Genomic DNA, 23,453 nt, shown 5'->3' on the forward strand with positions numbered 1-23,453 from the left:
GTATAATAGGTTTCAAATAATATGCCCAGCTTCATCTGGAGTAGAGGTATATTCATTCTGACAACAAAGCAGCCAGCTGACGTATCAAGGAACTCATTTATTCAGCAGTTCCTAACAAAGCTGGCAACCATGCAGTAAGGAATTATAATGGTGCAATGGTGTACCAGTTGCTATGTTGAAAATCAAATGAAGCACTATCATACCATAGCCTTTCTTTGGCATACATATAGAGCATTGTATCTATTGACAAGCTTTCTACTTGAAAGGAACAGGGGAAAAAAAATGGTCGGTAGGAAAATGGCTAAAGCACACAGCCAGTCTCCTGCTATTACACGACTCCCTGAGGATATCTGGCTCTTAGTGTGAAAGCGAAAGACTTTCTGGAGACTAACTACAGTGTGCCAACAAATAGCTTGATTTACTTATCTAGAGGCTGAAGACTACTTTTTCAGGCGGTAAGACCAAATGTGTGCCTGTTGAACATCAGTGGAGTTCTCTGTGACACTACCAACCAGAGCTGTGATCATCAGTCAGGGTTTTCAGACATAACCTGTCCAAACACAGAGACAGAAACCTGAAATGCAAAGCCATCATCACTGACTTCAGAGCCTCTTATTAAAAATGAACATAAGTTTTGTCATTTGAGACCAACTACAAGTACCACTACTACTTAAGAGCTTTAGCTCATCCTATGATTACTGAAAAAGGTCATATCAAAACCGACAAATATTTAGTGGACAGTTGGAGAGAAGTCAAATATCTGGCCAAAATAAGTACTTCATCATAGCAATGACAAAGGTCTCTGGATAAATACAGAAAACATGGAATATTTACAATATTATTATATTTACTATTATTCAAATACCAATACGAAAACAGTGAATAGGGCAAATAGTGTTACTTTATGAAAAGAAAACTAAGCTAGGTCAAGTAAGGGGAAGGTTTATAGAAAGATATTAGGTTTATTTCCCTAAACACTTAAACTAGTTAAGCTAATCAGGACTGAAGTTTACGTGCAGCATCGCATCCAACTTAGAGAAAGACAAATTTCTAAACAAACAATGATAAATAAATGGCCTTTGCAAAAGTAATAGTAAATTATAGTGAAAGTTAAAGACCAAGGACACTTAGCAAAGTGGAAAATAAATAAAGCAGGCATAGGAGACATGGTTAAGTGCTCCTTTGCCCTCCCTCATGCACACTCATTGTGTGACTTGTTTTGTGCCGTGCTGTTGCTATAGCGAAGCCGTGGTACTTGTACTTAGTTACTCGATGCTATTATTTGTGCTCCTTCTCCCCAACCACCTGTCCCACCCCCACAATCCTTTGCTGTGGACATCCATCAGTAACACAGTCTAATGATTACCACTGTGCCTAATAGAAAAGGGCTGAACACAAACATCACCTTGACGACTCGCCCGCTCTCATAGGTCCTACATTCGGTAACATCGAGCTTCCTCCAAGCCCCAGGATAACTATGCTAGAGGATGGGGACCTGACAAATTGGCCCTGTTTAAATTAAGAGAACATAGAAGAGAGGCACATGGGTAAGTCACATGTCAGCAAATCTTCAACTGCATCGTCATCATGTCCTAGTTGTACACTGCAAGCAAGATTCTAGGTGATGAGTAAACACAACACAAACTAGGGACTCAAACAGGTGCATTAATACATTACAGGTCTTTACGGTAAATATGTAAAAAAAATTAGTCTCAATTCATCACAGTAACTCAATATGTAGTCTTATTCACCTTTATTTATGTACACTCAATCCAGATTAATATACACATGAAGCAAATGCATGACCTCACAATACAATATATAATTCAAATGCATAGAATACATTTACTAGCCAAAAAGTAAAGAACCGAATACAATTTTCATGTACGCGCTTCTTCTTGATGACATTAACATTAAAATCAAGTAGAAAGAACCACTGCTTTACCAATATTAGTAGGATTTGAATTGATTTTTCTCAAGTAGGAAACGATCAACAATCACGTAAAACCAGGATAGGATCAGAAGCTGAAAGAGATATCACTATGCTTTCCAGAACTTGAGCTTTTCATCCACATGCACTTGGTGTTTTTTTGAGCGTATAATATTTAGGTACTAAAGCTAAAACGATGATGCGGTCATAAATAATACCATCCAGAAGCTTCATTAAAGGTACACTATGCGTTCTTACATTATGCGATTTTATGTTCATTCAAATTCTTTTTATTGCAAAGACAAATTCAACCAATGAGCAAAATTACTGATAAAAATGTATTTTTTTTTTAAAATATACAAAACCTTAACAAAATCTTACAGAGCATAACTTTAAGTAAAGGAATGTACTTTTTTTAAAATTAGAGTCATGGTCAATGGCTTACATGGATTTGTTGCCACATAAACAACAAAACACTGACCGTTTAGATACGACGAAACAATTCACACGTCAGTAGAATGAAGCTATAATCGTCATTTCATCCATTATTGTTTTCTAACTTAAAAAATCGAAAATAGCTGAAAACAGTCAAATTGACGTCTGTAGTGTCAAATGGCTTATGACCTTTTTCGTCCTGGAAAACATACCAAATAGGCATAGCGTAGTATAAATATCATCACAGGTGAGGCAATAACAATATAAACATTAAAATACCTAACAAGACTGAAAGAGAGCCTCATGTACAGCATGTAAACACTACGTATGGCCTTCAAGTATTAACTGGTAAAGACAGTTACAATTGTTAGGTGTCATGACTGAAGAGACGGTTATATAATGCATTGCAAATTGTATACTGTGCCCAGAATACATCATTATTACTTATTAAGATCAGATAGTTTATATTTATACTGTATGTTAGATAGAAAGTGTTCCCCAGGTGATCTCATTCAGTTCCAGTGTATAAGAATTACACCAGGGTAGCTTTCTAACTCTAGAAAAACAACGCAGAGGATATTATGCTATAAATGTAATCATACTTGATTACTTCCTCTATTATATGATTTTATTTTATTACAATTATTAAGGAGCTCCAGCAATGATTTCTGTAATGTGAAAAATGGGATTGTTTGACACTGATTTTGTCTTGTGCTTGCGTTAACAGTAGCAGATCCCCAATGAAGAATTTCGTATTCGATTCGAAACGGAGACTCTTGAAAAGACATGTCTGTTTGATGTTAAGTATCGAAAAAAAGAGCATTGCCTCGAACCCTGAATGCTTCGTAGTTTGTGTTAGACCTGAGATGTCTGCAAGTGCTTGGCTATTCTTTGCACAATAAAGAGACAAGGTTGGTAGCTGCGCATTAGTTAGGCCAGGTAGCACAATACTAACAAATATCTGTCTTTTCTGATAAACCTGGATTTGCTCATCGTTCTTCCCCGAACTTTTAATTCCCAAAAGACGATATGAACGACTTCCTCTTCTAACCTCATCTTCAAACACGCCTAGTTTTACTTGCCATGATAAGAGCAATCAGATAAAAAAAAAAAAAAAAATAAATTAATAAATTTACAAAAAAACAAACAAGCTCATTAAAGCAAAGGATACCATTTGATGAAACAAACTCACAATTACTATTATTGTGTTCTGAGACTCATCTAATACCAAGGAGGAATTATGGCTAATATTAGTTTGAGGCAAAGTCTGAAATAGGACAATAATTAGAGTAAGGAAAGAGGAAAGCAAATAAGAACACAGTATTCAATTCATTAGGAACACAAAGGAATACAAAGTTACATACAGGGCGCTTCAGAATATTGGAAGAAACGGTAGCTGTCATCCGTTACACATTAGTGGAAATTTTATACTTGGGTGCCATGTTGCTATGAAACCACATGAAGCTGAAAATGACGCCCATGGTTTTGGGGATGCTCTCATCATAGGCGAAAGTCATGGCCTCGTGCAGGGGCACTTTGACCACCTCGATCAGCTCGCCCTCTTGAGGTTGTCCACCACCTTCGCCAACGCGGTTCTCTTCTGAAACCTCCGCGTAGAACATGGTCTGCTTGGCTCCAGTAACTCCTACTCCTGACCTGTGGGGCAAGCAGCAATACGTAATTAAATTACCTTGTGATGTATTGGATGGAAGTGATGGATAATGCAACAGAAAAGGGTACACCACTGATCATTTTGCAATTGATTCATTTATTGACCGCTTTATATTGGTCATGGACTGAGTAGATCTAGACCCTATACTAGGAACACAAGGAAGTAGGCATGAATACACTCTGGGGGTAATTTAGACTAGCCAATAATGTGGTTATAACTGCCTGTAATGTGGTTTTGGGAGGTGGGACAAAAACAAGGAGGAAACCCAGGGACAACTGCAAAGACACAGTAACCTTGAGCTATGCACCAATGTACCACCCTCCCTAGGACCACTGTTACATAATAAAGTGTGTTTGGCAAACAAATATGGAAGGCTTACAGGATAGTATTCAATCTCTTAAAGAAGAACCAAAGTGGAAACAGCCTTGAAGCTCTCCTTACAGAACAAAAATGGTCATCTCTGCAACACTACAGCAAACTAGAGTTAACAGCCAGTCAGGATTCTTCTAGATCACAAGCTCATTAGAGTGTATATAGACTTTTATGGAATGATGGACTCGATCCTGTCAGTCATTCCAAGGCCTTTAAAGATACTTGGAAGACAGATGGTGTTGATAAGCAGGGCTGTGCCTGAAGCAGTGCCTCACCTGGATGCTGTCAAGGAGATTTCACTATGGAGATCTCCCATAGGACATTTAGATGGAGCCCAGAAGGTATATTAGAAATGTTGGGACTGGAAAAACACTTCCTTAGTGCTTCCTCTTCCTGAAATAATATCTTAATTGAGATATAAGCTTAGAAAACATTAAAAAGATGAAAAAGAAAATCTAATCATGAGGAGCAGTACACTTTGACACACCTTCTTATCCAAGTTAAATCTAACCAGAATGTGTGGGTTGAGGTTGCAAAATACAACACTGAATTTATTAACATTCCAATGGAATTTCACAGCTTGAGGTGCTCACAGCAGCCAATCCAGAGAGTGCATACAAGAGAAAATCCACTGCCCATATGTGCCTTTCTAAACATTACTACAACAGAATCAATGAACTATATCTAAAAACTCTTTTGCTAATACTGGAGGGTATTTTACAGATTTTTGAAAGGTATTCCAGAATTGAAGTCTTTACCCAACAGGCAGGTTTCTAAGAGCCTGCACATATGAAGTTCCATAAGCTTGCCATGTAGATGGTACTGTTTAAAAGCACACATTGGGTCCTGTTACATGAGGGTATGGGGGTTATGGTGAAACTCACCTATTGAGAAGAGAACACAAAACCACAACAAGACAAAATAGATTCTATACAAATACTGAGGATTCCCAGGAATCATTTGCAAGGGTTTCTGAAGGCATTTTACATTCGCAGCAATATATCAAAAAGAAACATTGAAACACAACAGGACACAGTTCATTCTCAAATTATTGGCCCCCTTTCAAGCATATGGGCAAAAGTGGCGAGACATGGGGCAGATTGGAGTGAGGCAAAAATAATGAACAGGTTAGGTCATTTATATAGCGATTTTAACAATGGATATTATCACAAAGCAGCTTTGCAGAAATTTTAAATTCTGTATAGAATTATTACACTTGGGTGGCAAGAAACCTTGAGAAGAACCAGACTCAAAAGTGCACTTGAACTGAGACCATACAACTGCCTATAAGATCAGCTGAGCCAAAGCTTTGGAAGTCAGAAGCATCTAGCCTCAGGTTACCCTAAGCCTAACCCTAATCCAGTCAGTGCATGCCCACTGTGCCTGAGAAGAAGCTTCTTGGAGCACGTCTTGAGCGGCAGCCCAAAAGCATTGTGAGACGGGAGGTACAAGTGGCTCCAGGACCAGACACTGAAGACAATATCCGACACAATCTATACCAGAATCCAGCCTAGAAAAACATCAGCTTCCAACAAGGGACAGCATCATCTTTGACAGGGAAGGAGAAAAACCTCAGATGAGGTGCAGGCCAGATTTCATCCTAACAACTGACTGCTCTAACAAGTGGTTCTTCTGTTGAAACACTGTTTCCTGGGAAGGCTGAATAGAGGAAGCCCACAACCAAAAAAAGACCAGATATGGCAGAGGAATGTAGAAGGCATGGGTGAAAGATCTGCTGCGAGCATACTGAGGTGAGCATTGCTGAGGATCTTCTACATTGTATGCTCAGTTTCAGGAAAAAAAGAGCCACCAAGAACATCACTGAAGATGTAGAAAAAGCGTGGAGATGGCTGTGGATCAAGAGGTGTGGTGTAGCGTGCCCCTTGGACACAAACTGGGGAGTAATCAGTCCTAACTGGATAACCCAGATGAAGATGTGTTATGATCTAAAACCCAAACACTATGACCATAGGTCACTGATGATGTATCCAAGTTGCACCATCTGGTGCTTCAAGAAACCTGCATTAAACTGGGGACTTTTTTCCATCTTCTCTTCATTTGAATCAATAAGGAATACCACTTTAACGCAACACTCTGTTTCAAAACACTGCTTATCTTTAAAAAAAAAAATCCCTTCTCTAAGCAATAAGCAAAACATTCACCACTTAAAATTGGGAAATCCAAACAAAGGTTAGTGTCCTAACAGAGCGGGTCACATCTTCAACAGGCATTCCAATACCTACCTGCACTCCAATATAGCATCATATAATCTAAACTGCCCCTGAATACACATGGCAGGTGTTACAATCAGGCCTGCAGGTGCTCATGATGGCCAAAACAGCAGGTGTTGAGCCTGTGTGTGTGTGTGTGTGTGTGTGAGAGAGCATATATGTATCTTTGCTAGAGTGTGTTTATGATAGCATGTTGGTTTGAGGGAGTGTTTGTGACTCCATGTAATGACACACTGGATTAGAACTGGGTGGGTGAGGGTAATCATCAGAGGCAATAAGCAGGTGTGGATGCTCCTTCTCTCTCACAAACACACACACACACACACTAGACGGTAAGGGTTTATGGCCGTCTCCTCATCCAAGGCTGATAAGAACAATGTCTCTTCCTGCTGCTCTAGACAGTGTTAGAGAGGTGTGTTTAACCCCACACTTCACCTATATTCGTTCACATAATGGCTCTGTGAAGTACTAATACTGAAGGATTATTGAGTGTACAGAACATCAAGTACAAGCAACGGAGTTCTTTGAACACTATTAAGCCCAAGACATCCGTTGTTTGATGCAAAACGTTTCCGTCAAATTTTCAGCCACAATGGATCACAAAAAAAATAAAATAAAATAAATAAATGGGTTTTTTATGATTACAGGTTGTATCAGATCTTTATCTCAGTCAGGCGAGTGCATGGGTGTGTGCCTGCAATGACAAGTTACCCTACTTTTATTTCTCTCCACACATATAATTATAAACAATAGAGGTGTACTGCAGGCAAAGTATAATTATTTATCACAGCACAGCACACAAATCTGATTAGTCAGGTGCTGATTTTGTTGTTTATTTTCTGGAACAGCGCCTCTGACACCTCTGCGGTTCCAGCTGCAAGGTTTGTATTATACTAATGTACGTGTTCGGGCATTCAATCAGTTCTACAGTAACAATTCACTCTCGGGGACTTGTACGGTGGATTCTCCACTCAATCTAAAGCATGACAAATGGATTATGAACGTTATTTTACAAAGAAAGACGCAGAAAGTCTTCGAGACGACATTTAAAATTTGTGAATTTACATTTTTCACCCAAGGACAGTCTATGGATGGAGGATGCTGTAGTCTGTTGTTTTTCAATAACAAGCTGCATTGTTTCTTAATAACTTCAAAAGAACGTGATGTCCTGATGTTGACTGCTGCATTAAATGTGGCTATAATTGGATAAAAAGTATGACAAACTATTTTTTATGAATAAACAGTTAGGAAAATGACGTGGAAACATCTTTCGTCGCTGATTATTTTCCTATAACAGCATGCCACTGATTCTCCCTCAACCTGTCCCGATTAATCTAGCTCCAGTAAAATGTTTGTTCACCCCTGTTTGAATGAATATTTTTAATAATCCGAATGATATTATGACCTGGAGGTAAAATTTGCTTCAGAGACGAATAGTCTACTATTTGTATGAATACACTTTAGTACTACTTTGAAAATTAGCCAATAAAAGCAGCCAATAATCCTACATCTCTAAGGTGGCTGGAGAAGCATGCTGGGTGGCTCCACTATTTTAAAGAATATTGTACATGTTATTTCATTTCAATGTCTTCACTATTATTCTAAATGAGGAAAGAGTAATAGGCAGCCTAAAAGTAGTTGTGTCTTAACATATGAAGTGTAATGTATGTGTATATACACAGGAATTTATTTTACTTTTTCCATTTTTTTTTCAAAATTGATGTTTGGCTTGTGCTTTGCAGTGCTCAAACCGAACACAAACAAAATTTGCCTAGCAAAAAAGCTAATTCACTCGAATGATCACTCGCTTTGCATCTGGGTCATCTAAAAGAACCTGCAAATTTGTCAACTTCAAAAGAATGAGCCCATAGGCAACAAAATGGTGGTGATCTTTATTCATTACCTAGCACTCACTATATACATATATATAAGCTATTATTACTTACTAATCATGACACCACAGACGTTGACCTGTTAATGTCTCATTTTGGCCGCTGCTTAAGATCATCGGTTACGGCTCCCTCGGCTGAATCCACACAACTGAGTGTAAAGGTTTGGATAAAATGTTAACACGTGCATGTGTTGGAGGAGTGTATCTGCACCTGTATGACGTGATCCTCCTTAGCTTGGAGACAGGAACTTCATAACCACACTCCTCCAGCACTTCCTGGCAGGCGATCTCCTCCAGGGAGAGATGCGGTTTGTCTACGATGCCAGCGCACAGCTCATACGTCACTCCTGCTGAAGCCGGGGGCTGGTGAGGGCGGCTGGTCTCCTCGCTTCCCTCCTGCCCCTCCTCTGGGGCAGCCGTGGTACGCTCCTCACCTCCCTGCTCTCCTTCTGGGTCAGTGTGTGCAGGTTTCATTTTCTCCCACTCACACATGTACACAGCTGTAGAGCAAGCACATAATATGGTCAAGGGCATATCGACATGTAGTGCTCTGAAGGTTGGGAAGATAACGCAAGTAGACCTGAGGAGTAACCCTGCTTACAACTAGACAGTTCAAGTGAACGGAATAAGTGAAAAATTTTCTACAAGGTGTAAACATTGAGGAAATGCATTTACTGAGGTAACGTTTAATCCTGATCCAGATCCTATCAGATAGTTAGACTCCTGTAAAACACACATACAACCAAGTTCAAGAGGCTTTTTTTAATACCATTACCTCACACGAAAACTAGCTTTCTCTCCATGTATTGTTCATTACATGAGGAGAAAGAAGGGGAAAAGGAGAAGTCCCATTCAATGCAAGACCTTCCTTCCATTCTGAGGAGAAAGGCATCGTCCCTGGCTGGTGCATGAAGAACAATAGTGCAGCGGCACGGTGCGGGGCCATGGCCTCATGTACTACACAACACAAACTCTTCACTCGCATGACCACTTGTGACTCGAAAAATATTCCATTACGAGAGAACCATTGTTTCCAAAGACCTTTCATACAGGCCAGAGAGCACTGTAAACACGCTGCTGTAATGTATCAACGTATTTAATTATCATGCAAAATTCACCTACAATAACGGTCATTTTTTGTTTTATTGAGCAAACTAGAAAATATAAAGCCTAACGTTGCTGCATAGCACCACCTTCAGCAAACAGTTATAAAAGGATAACTGATGCTGCCAGATGGCTGCTTATGAACTGAACTCTGACTTGCCTAGTATCAAACCCAGCATGGTGGATTTGGGACGTAAGGTACAGTGCTGTGAAAAGGTTTTTGCCCCCTTTAATAAAACAAATTTTAATATTACACAAAGATAATGCAAGAAAATACAAAATGCAGTTTTTAAATGATAATTTCATTTATTAAGGGAATAAAAGCTGTCCAAACCTGCCTGGCCCTATGTGGAAAAGTAATTGCCCCCTAAACCTAATAACTGGTTGTGCCACCCTTTGCAGCAACAACTGCAATCAGGCGTTTGCAATAACTGGCAATGAGTATTTCACATCGCTGTGGAGGAATTTTGGCCCACTCTTCTTTGCAGAATTGTTTTAATTCAGCCACATTGGAGGGTTTTTGAGCATGAATGGACTGTTTAAGGTCATCTCCATCGGAATCAAGTCCGGACTTGATCCATTCAGAGGTGGACTTGCACGTGTGTTTGTGATCATTGTCCTGCTGCATAACCCATGTGCGCTTGAGCTTGAGGTCACAAACTGACGGCTGGACATTCTCCTTCAGGATTTTCTGATAGAGTGCAGAATTCATGGTTCCATCAATTATGGTAAGTCGTCCAGGTCCTACAGCTGCAAAGCAGCCCCAGACTATCACACTTACCACCACCATGTTTGACTGTTGGTATGATGTTCTTTTTATCAAATGCTGTGTTTTACACCGGATGTAACGGGACACACACCTTCCAAAAAGTTAAACTTTTGTCTCTTCAGTCTACAGAATATTTGCCCAAAAGTCCTGGGGATAATCAAGATATTTTTTGGCAAATGTGAGACAAGCCTTTGTGTTCTTTTTGGTTAGCAATGGCTTTTGCCTCGGAACTCTCCCGTGGATGCCGTTTTTGCCCAGTCTCTTTCTTACTGTTGAATCATGAACACTGACCTTAATTGAGGCAAGTGAGGCCTGCAATTCTTTGCATGTTGTTCTGGGTTCTTTTACGACCTCCTGGATGAGTCGTCGTTACGCTCTTGGAGTAATTTTGGTAGGCCGGCCACTCCTGGGAATGTTCACCACTGTTCCTAGTTTTCTCCATTTGTGGATAATGGCTCTGACCGTGGTTCGGTAGAGACCCAAAGCCTTACAAATGGGTTTATAACCCTTTCCAGACTGATACATGTCAACTATTTTGTTTCCCATCTGTTCTTGAATTTCTTTAGAATTTCTTTAACTCAGCTTTCTAAAATGATGTGGTTAATCACAGTTCTTTCATGATTTTTAACAGGAGGGGGCAATTCATTTTTAACGTAGGGCCAGGTAGGTTTGGACAGCCTTTTTTCCCCCCTTAATAAATGAAATAATCATTTAAAAAACTACATTTTGTATTTACTTGCATTATCTTTGTGTTATATTAAAATTTGTTTGATGATCTGAATCTTTTAAGTGTTACAAATATGCAAAAACAGGAAGGGGGCAAAAACCTTTTCACAGCACTGTATATGTCAAATCTGTAAAGGATACCAGTTATCGGTTGCACAGTCAACTCTTTAGTATACGAATGAACGACACCCTTTAAAAGAATAGGCAAAATGCAAGAAAAACATGTACCTACTTGTGGAATGAAAAAGGGGGCAAAATTATAAAAAATTAATCTAGATACCACAGTTACATTTGTGAAGGGTGCCAATAATTCCGGAGCTGACTGTTATGCAACACATAAAGCAACAAACCTATTCAGGCTTGCAAACAGTGTGGAGAAAAAACTGCATGCCATGGCTGTGACAAATGCAGATGTAGCTACACACATCGGTATCCAAATACATGTGGTAGGTGTGGTAGACCTTAAGCCGCAGTCCTGACACGATTCTCTGCTGATTCTGCCTCTTTAAAAAGGGGGAGGAGTGCAGCATAGATGACTAGAGTCTCCCCTGCATCCAAATGTAGAACCGATCCTTCACAGATGGCTTTATTACCGTAACCTTTGTCTGACATTTTGAACTGATCCGTCTATGAATGAAAAACACTTAAATGCAATAAACAGATGAATAAAAGGCAGGATGCGTTGGACTGATTAAGTTCTGAAGTGAGAGTTGTGGGGTTTAATTTTTTCATTAAAAAAATAAAATAATAAAAAATGACTTTTTTTTTTTTACCTGGACGGAACTGCTTGACCAGGATGAAGCAATGAGAGGTGGTATTGAAGATCAGCACAGAGACACTGAACAGAGACAGAGAGGAAGGAGGGAAAAGAAAAATAAAACAGAGAACGGCTTATTATTAAATGTCTCAAGTGATGAACAACTCTAATGAAAGCAACAATGATCAGTTGTTCTAGAAAGCAAATCAAACATGTCTCAAGGCAAAAGGAGATTCAGCACCTGGCATCAGACTCTCCCAAAACTTACCTAGGTAACAAGACTGAACCTTATCAGAAGCATGGAACTCTTTATTAGGGGGAAATCATGTATGCATCATATGATCATAGGAAAAGGCCTAGTATGAGTAAAGAACTTCCACATACGATAAAGGATAAAGCATTCACCAACATTGTTTCTACATAACATCTATCACACGTTTGTTGTGTTTTTTTTTTATTATTTATTTATTTTTTACGAGGAAAAAGCAGCATGCATGGGTCCAAACCTTTCTCCATCAAGCTCCCACGTTCACACAGGATTAACACCCTGCCTATTGTCCTGCCTCTGCTCTCTAGGTCTTAAGATAGAGGCTAATTCTTTAGGAAGAAGAGAATAAATACCTGCATCTAAGGAATCTCAGTATAATAGGATTTCTGCAAGCTAAGAAAGGAAATCCAGCAAAGCATGCCGGGACAGCCGGGCATTTGTTGTTGCACTGAGAGCAAACTAATCACTCTGTGGAGCAAGAGGTCAAGCCATGCATCCATCCAGAGCAAGTACTCTCCCACAGGCACCATTTATTCTGCCCATCCAGGACCTCCAGCTGCTTGAGGATAGACCTAAGAGCCACTTGTCTTCTTGAGAAGGTTGTTGAGAAGTGAGGTGAGCCATGACTGACCGGGTTATGTGTGTGCGCATTTGTTTTGAAGGCTGTGCAGACCGAATCCTGCACACCCTGTTGGGAAACCGGATAAATGTCTATAGAAACAGGAAGCCTTATCCTGATTTTCCCATAGTGAAATCAGCACTGGATATTACCATTCCACCTGGCTCCTTCGAGGAAGCACGCATACACGCAGGCGGACTTCACCCATGAATATGTGCTCTCTGAAGACCAGAAGCAACAGTTCGGGATATGTAGGCTCCCCAAGAACAAGCAGATACATGCATGCAGACATGCACAATTAAAGAGTCTGGGAGGAAAGCCCATTATCTGGAGACACTATGAATCATTTGTGCCTGTGTTCCTTATTAAGAGGGCCAGGTTCCATTTTAAGAGCCTCTATCTCACTTGACCACATCTTCAACCTCCTAGCCCCTTCTCTAAGCAGGAAGAACCGCTGTTCCCAGCACCCATGACCCCCTCCCTCTGTCTCTTGGGGGAGCTTGGGCTCAGCTGAACCGCAGTGACTGTGCATCTGCTGGGTCAGTGCACCGGCGCGTCCTGGCATGTCCCAGCATCCCACACCACGCTGCTACACTTGGCAGAAGAGAGAAATGCTGCCACAGAGGCACGCAGAAGATTTCACACATCATTAAACCTGTCCTCCGTTAGCACTATTTCACTTTTGTGGCACGAGATGAATGGAGAGGAGAAGAGAGATGAGGCAGAGTGACAGTTTGAGATGTGCTCATATTGGGTTATCTGATCCAATGAGTGCCCCTGCATTTACATAAGCGAGTAGATCTGAAGATCTCCTCTCTCTCACCCCTAAGGCTCAAGGACAATTGACACCAATTCTCTGGGCTTCTTACCTCCAAGGACCAGAAAAGTGTTCACAAAGGACTGCAGCAGGGGCACTTATGACCTGAACAGATGCTCCTCTTAATGGCTTTACCTTTCAATTGCAGCATGCCCTCTTCCACCCCTCCACACTGTGTCTTTCTCGCAAATCCACAATTCATACTAACCAAAGTAAACTCGCACATCGAGAGACCAAACAGTGCAGCAAAACAATGTGTTAAATAACCAAATGGCAAAGTGCAGCAGTCATAAAACTGTCACAAAGGCAACTTAAGATAGATACATACACATTTACTCAATTGTTTTTATTTACAGTCTTTGAGAAGCATAATATACCAAAAGATACTGATCTGAGTTTCATCAACCTGAATTCAATCTTAGGGGCCTCAACTATAATCGTTGAGACAATCTGTATTTATTTTTTATTCAATACTGTAGTCGATTTGTCCAGGCAGTCCTGCATCTCTCGTTTGCTTCTTTCAGCATTCTCTCACAGGTATTGGCTGTAGTTTCATTTATTAACCTTCAATAATCAATCAGTCTTCTCTCTTATACTTTATTCTGGCCGTCCTGAATAAACAAAACTCCTCACTTTTTCATATGAAAATAAAGTCTGTCAGGTTGGATATACAATGTCCATGGAGGAGCTTAGCCCAACGTTGGAAATGGGGGAAGGAAGGCCCTATAAGAGAGGTCAGTCATAATATCTGGTAGCACCAGGAGGCTCCTAAGTGCAATAGCCTAAGGGCGTATGCAGGGTGCTTTTTTGTGGGAACCAGGATCTCAGTTTTACTGCTGAACGGTTTATCGCATCTGGAGGACTCAAAGGTAGCTCTATCCAGTGCAATAGTGCAATAGCTGACTTCCTCTTCTAGCACCGAGGTGAGAGATTCCAGGCCTCTGCGGCTGCTTCTTATCTCTTGTTTTATAACAGATATAACGGTTTGCATAAAAAGCCTTGATTTATATTTGCAACAGTAAAAGTGGCAGCTCTATAAATCAAACAATATGGTTAAAAAGCCTAGTAGAGCCAACCAAAACCCTCATTTCCTGATGACCAAAGGCATGATAAGAGGCCGTGATGGTGAGCTATCGAGCCTGCATCTGTCCTCCATAATAAACGGACTAATTTAAAAGGACTAGGGCTAGACAGAGGGAAAGCAGGGCGAGGCCCAGGCACTTGTGTGACTGTTGTAGAGATAAGCTTTTAGCAATAAAAGACAATAATGTTAAAATGATATGGAAATATGCCATTTGGCTGAGATGCTTTAAACAGAGGCTTCTGACACACTTCAGCCCACAAATGGACTTCAATATGAACCCTTACCTGTCATGGGTCCGCATAAAATCCCACGACTTCTTTGTTCCATTCTGTAAAAGGGGGAAAAAGCCATAATGTGAACATGTTTATGTGTAAAAATTAACAATTAGATTACTTCATCATATTTAGGAATGGAAATTGGTTATTATAAGAGCTGCACAATATGAACAAATGGATTATACTGCTCTCATACAGTTCCCTAAATACAGTGATTAATACAACAATTTAAAAGAATGGTGAGAGAAATATTTTGATCCCTCCAGTGTTTTATTTATTAAAGCAAATCGAAAATCTCTAAACCTGCTCAGAATACTTGTAGAAAACACACAAAAAAAAAGAAAAGTATTTGCATTTTTAAATATACCATGCAGCCCTTATCACCATATTGAGAGCTATTAATTATGACAAAATGTCTTGATGAAATTAATAAAAATGCTACCATAAACTAAAGTACTATTTACTTAAAATCATTAAAATAATAATTTATTTTATGTGACAGATAATTCTTTGGAAATGAACCATAATCATTGGTATTGAAGTGGAGCTGAAATAAGCTCAGTGCTGCTGGTGTTCACAACACAAGTGGATTCCTCAGTTCTCTTTCTGGATATTTCAGCACTCATGAGATCTCAGACCACTCTTTTGTTCACTCCTGTACCGTAGGGTATTAGCTGTGTAACACTGAATTATGTATGGTGTCGTTTAAAATGGTGGCTGTGCATGATGCTATCATTTGGCTGTGGATGTAGTGAACCATAAAAACTAATGCATGCTTCATGCCATAGATCTTCTGACTGTTTAGCTCTTGCGTGACAAAATCCATGCATACACCATATATAATGCAACAATAATAATATACACCACTACAGCGGTCACTAACACATTACTATTGTTACTCCTGCCTACTTAAGCTTGATAGAGTAACCGTTAGTACCACAGTGCCTCTATTAGGCTACTTGTCATATCTGAAGGCCGTACTTAATTTCTGTTTGGTGAAATAAAGCTAGAGCTGACACGCAAGTCTTTCTGCTTTATGGATAAAGCAGAAAGAAGAAAAACAACCTGGTGGACGAAATCGTTTTGTTTTCACAATGCACAAATGAAGTGGACCACAAAATAAACCCCAAACGTTCAGCTGTGGGGTCCGGCTCTGAGACCACTTGGAACGTGGAGAGTGTTTTCACACTCGGTTCGTTTCAGCCTATTTAAGTGCACTCAGTGCTCCCTCCCCCTTGATCTGAGCCATATGTGAATACTTCAGATGAACTCAAGCCCCCCAAAACTCAGACCATCTCGAGAAAGTCGACAGGACCCCTACTGAATGTCTAAAGTAGCTAAAGAAAATGAGACAAAGGTGGGTGCAAGCACAAGACTAATTAAGACAGTCAGTTATTCAGCAGCTATTTGTCCAAGAGTATAAATGAAAACGCCCTCCTACCATGTACAAAAGAAGTTAATAAAACATGATCCAAGGATTAAATTCGGTTCCATCACGATAAGACGCATTTGGCGAGAGTGGTGTTGGACTACTGATCAGAAGGTTGCGAATCCCAGGTCCATCAAGCTGCCACGGCTGGGCCCTTGAGCAATGCCTTTAACCCACAATTGCTCAGTTGTATAAAATGAAATAAATCATAAGTCGCTCTGGATAAGGGCATCTGCTAAATGCCAGAAATGTACATGTAAATGTCAAGCCTCGGATTAATTTCGCTAATTAAGTGTGGAAACAAAGTAAATAAGCATGACGTACTATGCTCTGATTAAAGCTGGTATTTTAAAACTGGATCTAAACTCACATGTGAATAAAATATCAACTCTGTGTGGCTCTGGGTGGTAAAAATCCTTAGTCTAGCATACTTTAAATGAAAGAACAGACTGCTCCTTAAATCTGTGGTATACACTGATCTACAGAACATGCTACAGTGAATGAAAGGAAAAATGAGCATCATGCTCACTCTTACTGTATGCGTATATACGTTTTCAACCAATCATAGTGCATGCTACGCCTTTCCACTGTGTGGCTGAGGGGATTTGTGTTCATTCAGCCACAAGAGCATTAGTGAGATCAGGTACTGATGCTGGGTGAGGAGATCTGAGGTGCAGTCAGTGTTCCAGTTTACGCTGGAAGTGAGGTTGAGCTCAGGGCTTTTTGCAAGACACTCGAGTACTTCCACATCAACACAACTTTATTTGCTTTGTGCACAGGGGCACTGTCATGCTCGAACAGGTTTGCCTTCCCAAGTTGCTGTGAAGGGAAACCATAACGCTACAGCATACAAAGCTAGATTTGTGGTAACAGATTGGGGGAAGAACCTTATATGGGTGTGTCCACAAACTTTTGGCCATATAGTGTACATCCGAGGCGTGAACATTGCTAACGATAAATACTGTCACGTGCAGAAATAAAACATCGTTTTGCTTGCTGGTGGACAGGATGTGTATTAAGAAACAGGAAGACAAACAGCCACACACTGGTTTTTTTTTAACGTTCACAGACGTCCAAGTTCATCTAGGAGAAATCAATTTAAAGTGAAAGTAACCACTACCAGAAGCACGTGAGTCTTTCCCTTCTTGTTCAAGGAATTGGCTTTTCCTCCTTGGAATGTTATTTGTGTTTAATCTTACCACTGCAACAACAACACAACAACAGGAAAGCATGGTTTCCCTTCATGGCGCCATAACGAGGGGTTAAAAATCATAACCGCTACAGCTGAAGTGTAGACTGGAATCTCTGCTAATGTTGGGCTGGAATAGGTTGAAAGTTAGATGATATATATTTTTTTTCAGACAGTCTTTAAGAATGCCTTCGAGAAAAGAAGGTGGTATTGAAATCAATCTTCGTGGCTGGATGGGGAAGCTGTCTCAAGGTTGCGATGGACATGCAGTTACACGCATAACACCAGCTGTATTAACAAGAGTTCATCATGAATGGGAGAGAGACGTCTCGGCACGTGCTTACAAGGAAATGGCGATCATGTAAATAAAGCTTCTTAAGTTTTGCTTCAAAGTCATTTCCGCTATGTATAGAGGCTTCTTAAAAGCATGCTGTAGTTTAGACATATGATTTTTTTTTTTATTTTAAGAATGCGTACACAATACATTTTCAACCCCACAGTTCACTGGCATTTTTCATTACCAGTTCATGCATGCACTCTTTACATAGACAACAAGAACACAGGGCGTTGTACAATTCTCAGGTATTTTACCTTGGGTATTAGCATGAATACAGTACATAAGAGGTATGCACTGTGTACTGTCAGTCTTTCCCAATTTTTTTCTGAATAAAAATGTTTTTTTGGGTTTTTGTTATAGTTCATATGAAAGCAGACCCCTAGGGCTTTAAGAAGTTGTAGTTTTTCAGTTTTTATCTAGCCTGCGAAGGGCAATAAATTCATATAAAAAATATTTATTTTTTAAATATTTATTTATTTTATTTTTAAATAGTTTATTTTTTACACAAATATTTTTATCTTAAATAAAGTAAATGCATTTCTGCTCTCCGAGATCCCCCGAGTACTTGTTCATAAAATCCGAAGCCGTTGTTTTCAACCACCAAAATTCAGTGCAAGTTTATCTGAACAGAATTAAAAAGGTCTCACGCAGCAAGCCAACAGTATCCTGACTAATTTTACATCAGACTTGCAGCTACAAATAAATCATTCATTTATTTATACTATAGGATTTATAGGGTTAAAATCCCCCCCAAACTAGTCATTTTCAGTCTAAAGCAGTGAGGAGTTCTGACTATGACTCAAAAATATTTCAATACCCCTCCGGTGTCCAGTCAGATTCCACCAGTATTCCCTGATTTGTTTGGCCAAATTGATTTAATATAACAGGCAACTAATTTTAATGCTCAATTAACAACGTTGTAGGAAATTACAGAAATTAAACATGACACACTACATTGTAATTCTTGATGTAGCAAGCATCTAGAACAACTGTATACACTGAGCACCACAGGAAGCTGATTTGTGTGTTACACATGGGCATCACATCGGCAATCATATCAATTTGACAGCTATGACGGATTTGACTTCAACTGTAAATGCAAGCGGTAAATGTCTCTTTAGGCTTTCAAGCAATAGTTGGACTGGGTTTGTTAGTAATGACTGGGTTGGTTAGTAATGAAGGCCAGCAGGGTTACAAAACATCTGTTAGGACACGGACAATCACTAAAACCTGACAACAAAAAAAAACACAGCCCTTCATCCTGGTTCAACACCCTGAGCATGACCCACTCAATCAGAGTGGCAAGAGAGCTCGGTTAATAAATAGCAAATCTCCATTAACGGAAATGTTCATGCTTAACATTAACCGGGGCACTGGCCTAAAACGACGGTGCGGGGAGTGTGACTCTGCATGCAGCTTTAGTAAGCAAAGCGTGGCCAGAGAGACCCACGGGGTCACCGCTGCTCCTGCACGTGACACAGATTTTGCCTCCAAAGCTTGCCCTTGTGGAGGGAAAATTTGCATATGTATGTCAGATGTGTGAAAATAGTCTCATTTAACTTGGACATGACGAAAATCCCTCAAAGAAAGCTTCATGAGGTTTTTACACTGAGAAAAACTTGGGGGAAAAAAAGCTTTCAATTAAAATGTTCATTTATACCTACAACCTGTGAAATTCTTAATTAAAACACTTTTCTTTAACCGGATTATGCAGTGTCTTTTTTTTTTTTTTTAAAGCTGTTAAATCGCAAGACACATTTAAAAATAGCATGCACACCTTTTTGCTCGAGCTAATTTCCATGCACTTCAGAGGCTGTAAGGAATCGAGAATTATAATAAATGCCTGTTGTATTACACGCCAGGGCAGAGGTGTTTACCCTCTTCCTCAGTACTTCAAAGTGAGCCACACATTTTTGTGTAGGCGAGAAATCCATCATTTCTTCCCATTGGGCAAGGTGAGTAGGGATGAACACGACCCATCAATGGCAAGTGCGTACTTGAGTGCATAGTTGTGGAGGTGGAAGTAGGCATGTTTAGATAGGGGATAACAATGCAAGATAGCTGGTAAGCTTCCAAATGGACATCTTCAGTCCACGGTACACATGCCAACCCACAGACACACTCTGGGTACATGTGCGTACAAAGATGGGCGCTTGTGTATTTTATTTAGGAATTTACACAAACTTCGGTTCGTACCTGGAAATATAGCTGCGTAAAAATTGTGATGCAATCATGCCTGCTTTTCACGAGCTTGAGAGATCAGATTCCACTGAAAGTAAAACTATTACCTCCATCTAACCCTGATGATCGTGACAGCTGACCAGAGCAGACTCATAAGAGGGAAAGACATGCAAGTTCATACAAAGCTGGTACGCTACTAGCGTGAAGGCACTGTGCTGACGCGACACGCCCGGAAAGTGCAAGTGATGCACAGGCTGTCATCCAGCCACATGCTCTTACAAGAAAAGCTCAAACCGATGGAGGCCTTAAAGGCTGAGAAAACAGTTTTAAAGTGGAACCTTAGGTTTACAGAGCTCCTCTGTAATTACTGCCATAAGATCTTGCTGCATCATCAAACAATGCCGGAAACCCTTCCAAGTACTTTCGCCTTGGGCCAGTGTCAAACGAGTACTTTCACTCTAAGCCCTCATCAACCCCTTTGAGATCGTGCTAAACCTACCGTCATTTCTTTGGAAAATGCTTACAAAATGAGAACAAATGTTAAGTTGTCTGTTGTACAATCTAGTAAAGTCTAACAGGTATATACTGTATATATGACTGGAAATAAGTACTTCCAGTATAAATAAGAACAAGTTAGATCAAATAAAGATATATAATATATAGTTTGTAAGAAGGTTTGTTTACTTGGAAACTGCGCTATTGGCAGATCAAAATGTTATTGTTCAGCATTACTGAATATAATAAAAGCATATAGTCTATATAAAGAACAGCATACAGGAATCCAAGAGCTTTTCAGAGATGCATTTTAACCAAACAATGAAAGCAAAGTGAGAGGCAGGAAAATCCCACACCTTTCACAGCACCACTTATATAAGTAATATATTTTTTTTTAAATGTTATCTTCCAACAAATAAATTGTTAACCAGATATCAGATCAGACGTGCTAAAAGAATCTCCAATATTACTATATACTATGAAAACTTAAGAAGTCCAACACTGAGATGAGTGTTTCCATCAACTTCCCATAGACCTTTTCAGTACAGTAGAAAGACTCATTGCAGGATGATTCGTTTAAATGGACCATTTCTTTTGGAGGAATTGAATTATGTGTACCCAACTGACTGAGATGCACACGCCAAGTGCTTGATAAATTTCAAACCCTGATCAGTGAAACAGGCCTGATTGTTCTTACTCATTATTTTGCTATCGCAATACAGTTTATGTTGGTGTCCAAGTTAAACTTTTTTTTCATTGTGAAAGGATATAAAATTTTTACAATGCTGTAAAAAAAAACATGCAAAATATAAACTGACATATAACCATTACTGTAATTTCCAAACCAAACTGCCCATGGTCCATGAGAATACATTGGCTTGTCTGGTCAAGTTGATCAGTGTAATTGCACCATGTTGCATTGTTAGTGATGATCCCTTGCTAAGGGACACTAGGCTACAGTGACCTGCTGAAGTACCAGCGTAGGCTTTAATGTCTATCCTCATGCAGGCCAAGTACTATGCGTGGTGTACGCACAGATGGTAGGGCTCCTCATTATCAGGGCCACTCACTAGGTAAGTGTGAAAAGCCCTTTGGGACCCTGGGAAATCTCTAAGACAGTGATTACGATAGAGATTGAAAGGCCAAAAGGAGGAGGGGGAGATAAGACTCAAAAATTAATGTTCTTTCCCTGGCTCTACTTGCAATAAAGGATCAGAAGTGAAAGGGGGTGGTGAGGTAGGCCTTGTACTTTTAGGATGCTTAAAGTCTAATTACCATCGACTCCCAGTTTATAACACTGTGACCCCGGGAGCTGTCATGAATTCAATTGTCAGCATGCTGCCGTTTACAATCAGGGCCTTTAATTCCCACCATGTGCTGTACAATTTCTCAGGATTTAAAGCCGTCCTCACACTCTATCCCCACCAGGCAATCACACTCAGCCAGTATTAGAAATGAGTATTCATGGGGATAGAGACGCTAACTGAGTGTGTGGCTGAAGAGTGCAGGTGGCAATTAAACCCCTGCAGAAATCACACATGAGAGGATGGAGAACCAAAGATGGAGGTGCTGTGATGTGTTCAAAGCATCAACTAAAATTCTACTGGACTGCTGCAGAATTTATAAGGGATAAGAACAGATCTCTTGCAAACCTTTAATGGACAAAAGGTTGGGAGTTATATCTCTATTGAAGTGAAAACTAGTATGATGCAGTGCCAGATGATGGATTTTACCATACCATTGATATCGGGGAAATAGAAAGTACATAGAAACTTGCATTCAGTTTAAATCTGTGTACTATTCACAGTGGTGGTGCAGACAGATTTTTATCACTGGATACAGCACACTAACGCTATATTGCCCACATGAGCGGTAAAATTAGAGCTAGGTTGGTTAAGTTTAGAACACGAAAGCAAGCAAAAGCAGGGTAAACTGAATCACAAGAGAAAGAGAAGAGCCAGACGTGCATTGAACTCTTCTACATTAACAGATGCTCCTGTTAGCCCCGCCTCCTACCCTTGTGCTGTCGACTCCCCCTCGCTTTCTGTCAAGGTAAATGGAAAACGATACGAGTTTCATTAATATGAAATCAATCCTGACGACATGTTAGTCTTAACTATCCTTAGCTAATTTTAAACAAGTACATAACATCACTTAACATCAAGATACTCGACATCACTTTACTATATTTATCCGAGCCAAATTTTGGTTACAAACTATGTTTTCATGGGTTTCATGGGCTGAAACAGAAAAAGGCGAAACAAGTTTGACCAAAAAAGGTTAAAAAGAAGTGTAAGAAATGTATCAAGAACTTTACAACAAAGTAAATGCAACACTTCACACATCATTTTAATAGTGATGCTAGTTGCCACTCATTAGCATCAATTATATTTTTCTTTACACATTATGTGCTGTAAATATAACATGCACATACTTTTCAATGCACATACTAACTGGCATAGCTTTATTTATTGATGTACATATATTTACATATTTATCTGCACTTTTTTTAAGTTCATTTGCATAATTTCTACTATTTACACTTCTGGTAGATGCTAAATGGCATTTCGTTGCTATGTACCTGTACTTTGCAATGACAATAAAGCTCTATCTATCTATCTATCTATCTATCCATCCATCCATCCATCCATCCATCCATCCATCCATCCATCCATCCAGTTAGAAGGTAATTAAAATTGGGTTATCTGCTCTCTCCTGCACTGGTCACTGCAGATGTTCAAAATCTTTACCTTCAAGTCCACCATCCAGCTGTGTTTTCATGATTAATGCACCTGCACAGCTGGAAATATTATTACGCCTCCCTCTACTCTCCTAAAACGCCTTGTTTTTTTGTGTTTTTTTTTTGTTCTGG

General features: G+C 39.8%; 1 protein-coding gene across 1 annotated transcript in view; it reads right to left on the reverse strand.

Annotated features, from left to right (window-relative positions):
- Nucleotides 1-1,738: 1,738 nt before the first annotated feature.
- The window catches only part of nudt14 (nudix (nucleoside diphosphate linked moiety X)-type motif 14), a 28,062-nt gene continuing 6,347 nt past the window's right edge, over nt 1,739-23,453 (reverse strand). The window contains exons 2-5 of the mRNA XM_058379539.1: nt 14,960-15,003; nt 11,904-11,968; nt 8,743-9,031; nt 1,739-4,021 (exon numbers count right to left, since the gene is read on the reverse strand). Coding sequence (XP_058235522.1) covers nt 3,772-4,021; nt 8,743-9,031; nt 11,904-11,968; nt 14,960-15,003 — 648 coding nt within the window. The 3' untranslated portion in view covers nt 1,739-3,771. The remainder of the gene's footprint in view (nt 4,022-8,742; nt 9,032-11,903; nt 11,969-14,959; nt 15,004-23,453) is intronic.

Source organism: Hemibagrus wyckioides, linkage group LG25 (genome assembly GCF_019097595.1).
Source record: "Hemibagrus wyckioides isolate EC202008001 linkage group LG25, SWU_Hwy_1.0, whole genome shotgun sequence".
Lineage (NCBI taxonomy): Eukaryota > Metazoa > Chordata > Actinopteri > Siluriformes > Bagridae > Hemibagrus > Hemibagrus wyckioides.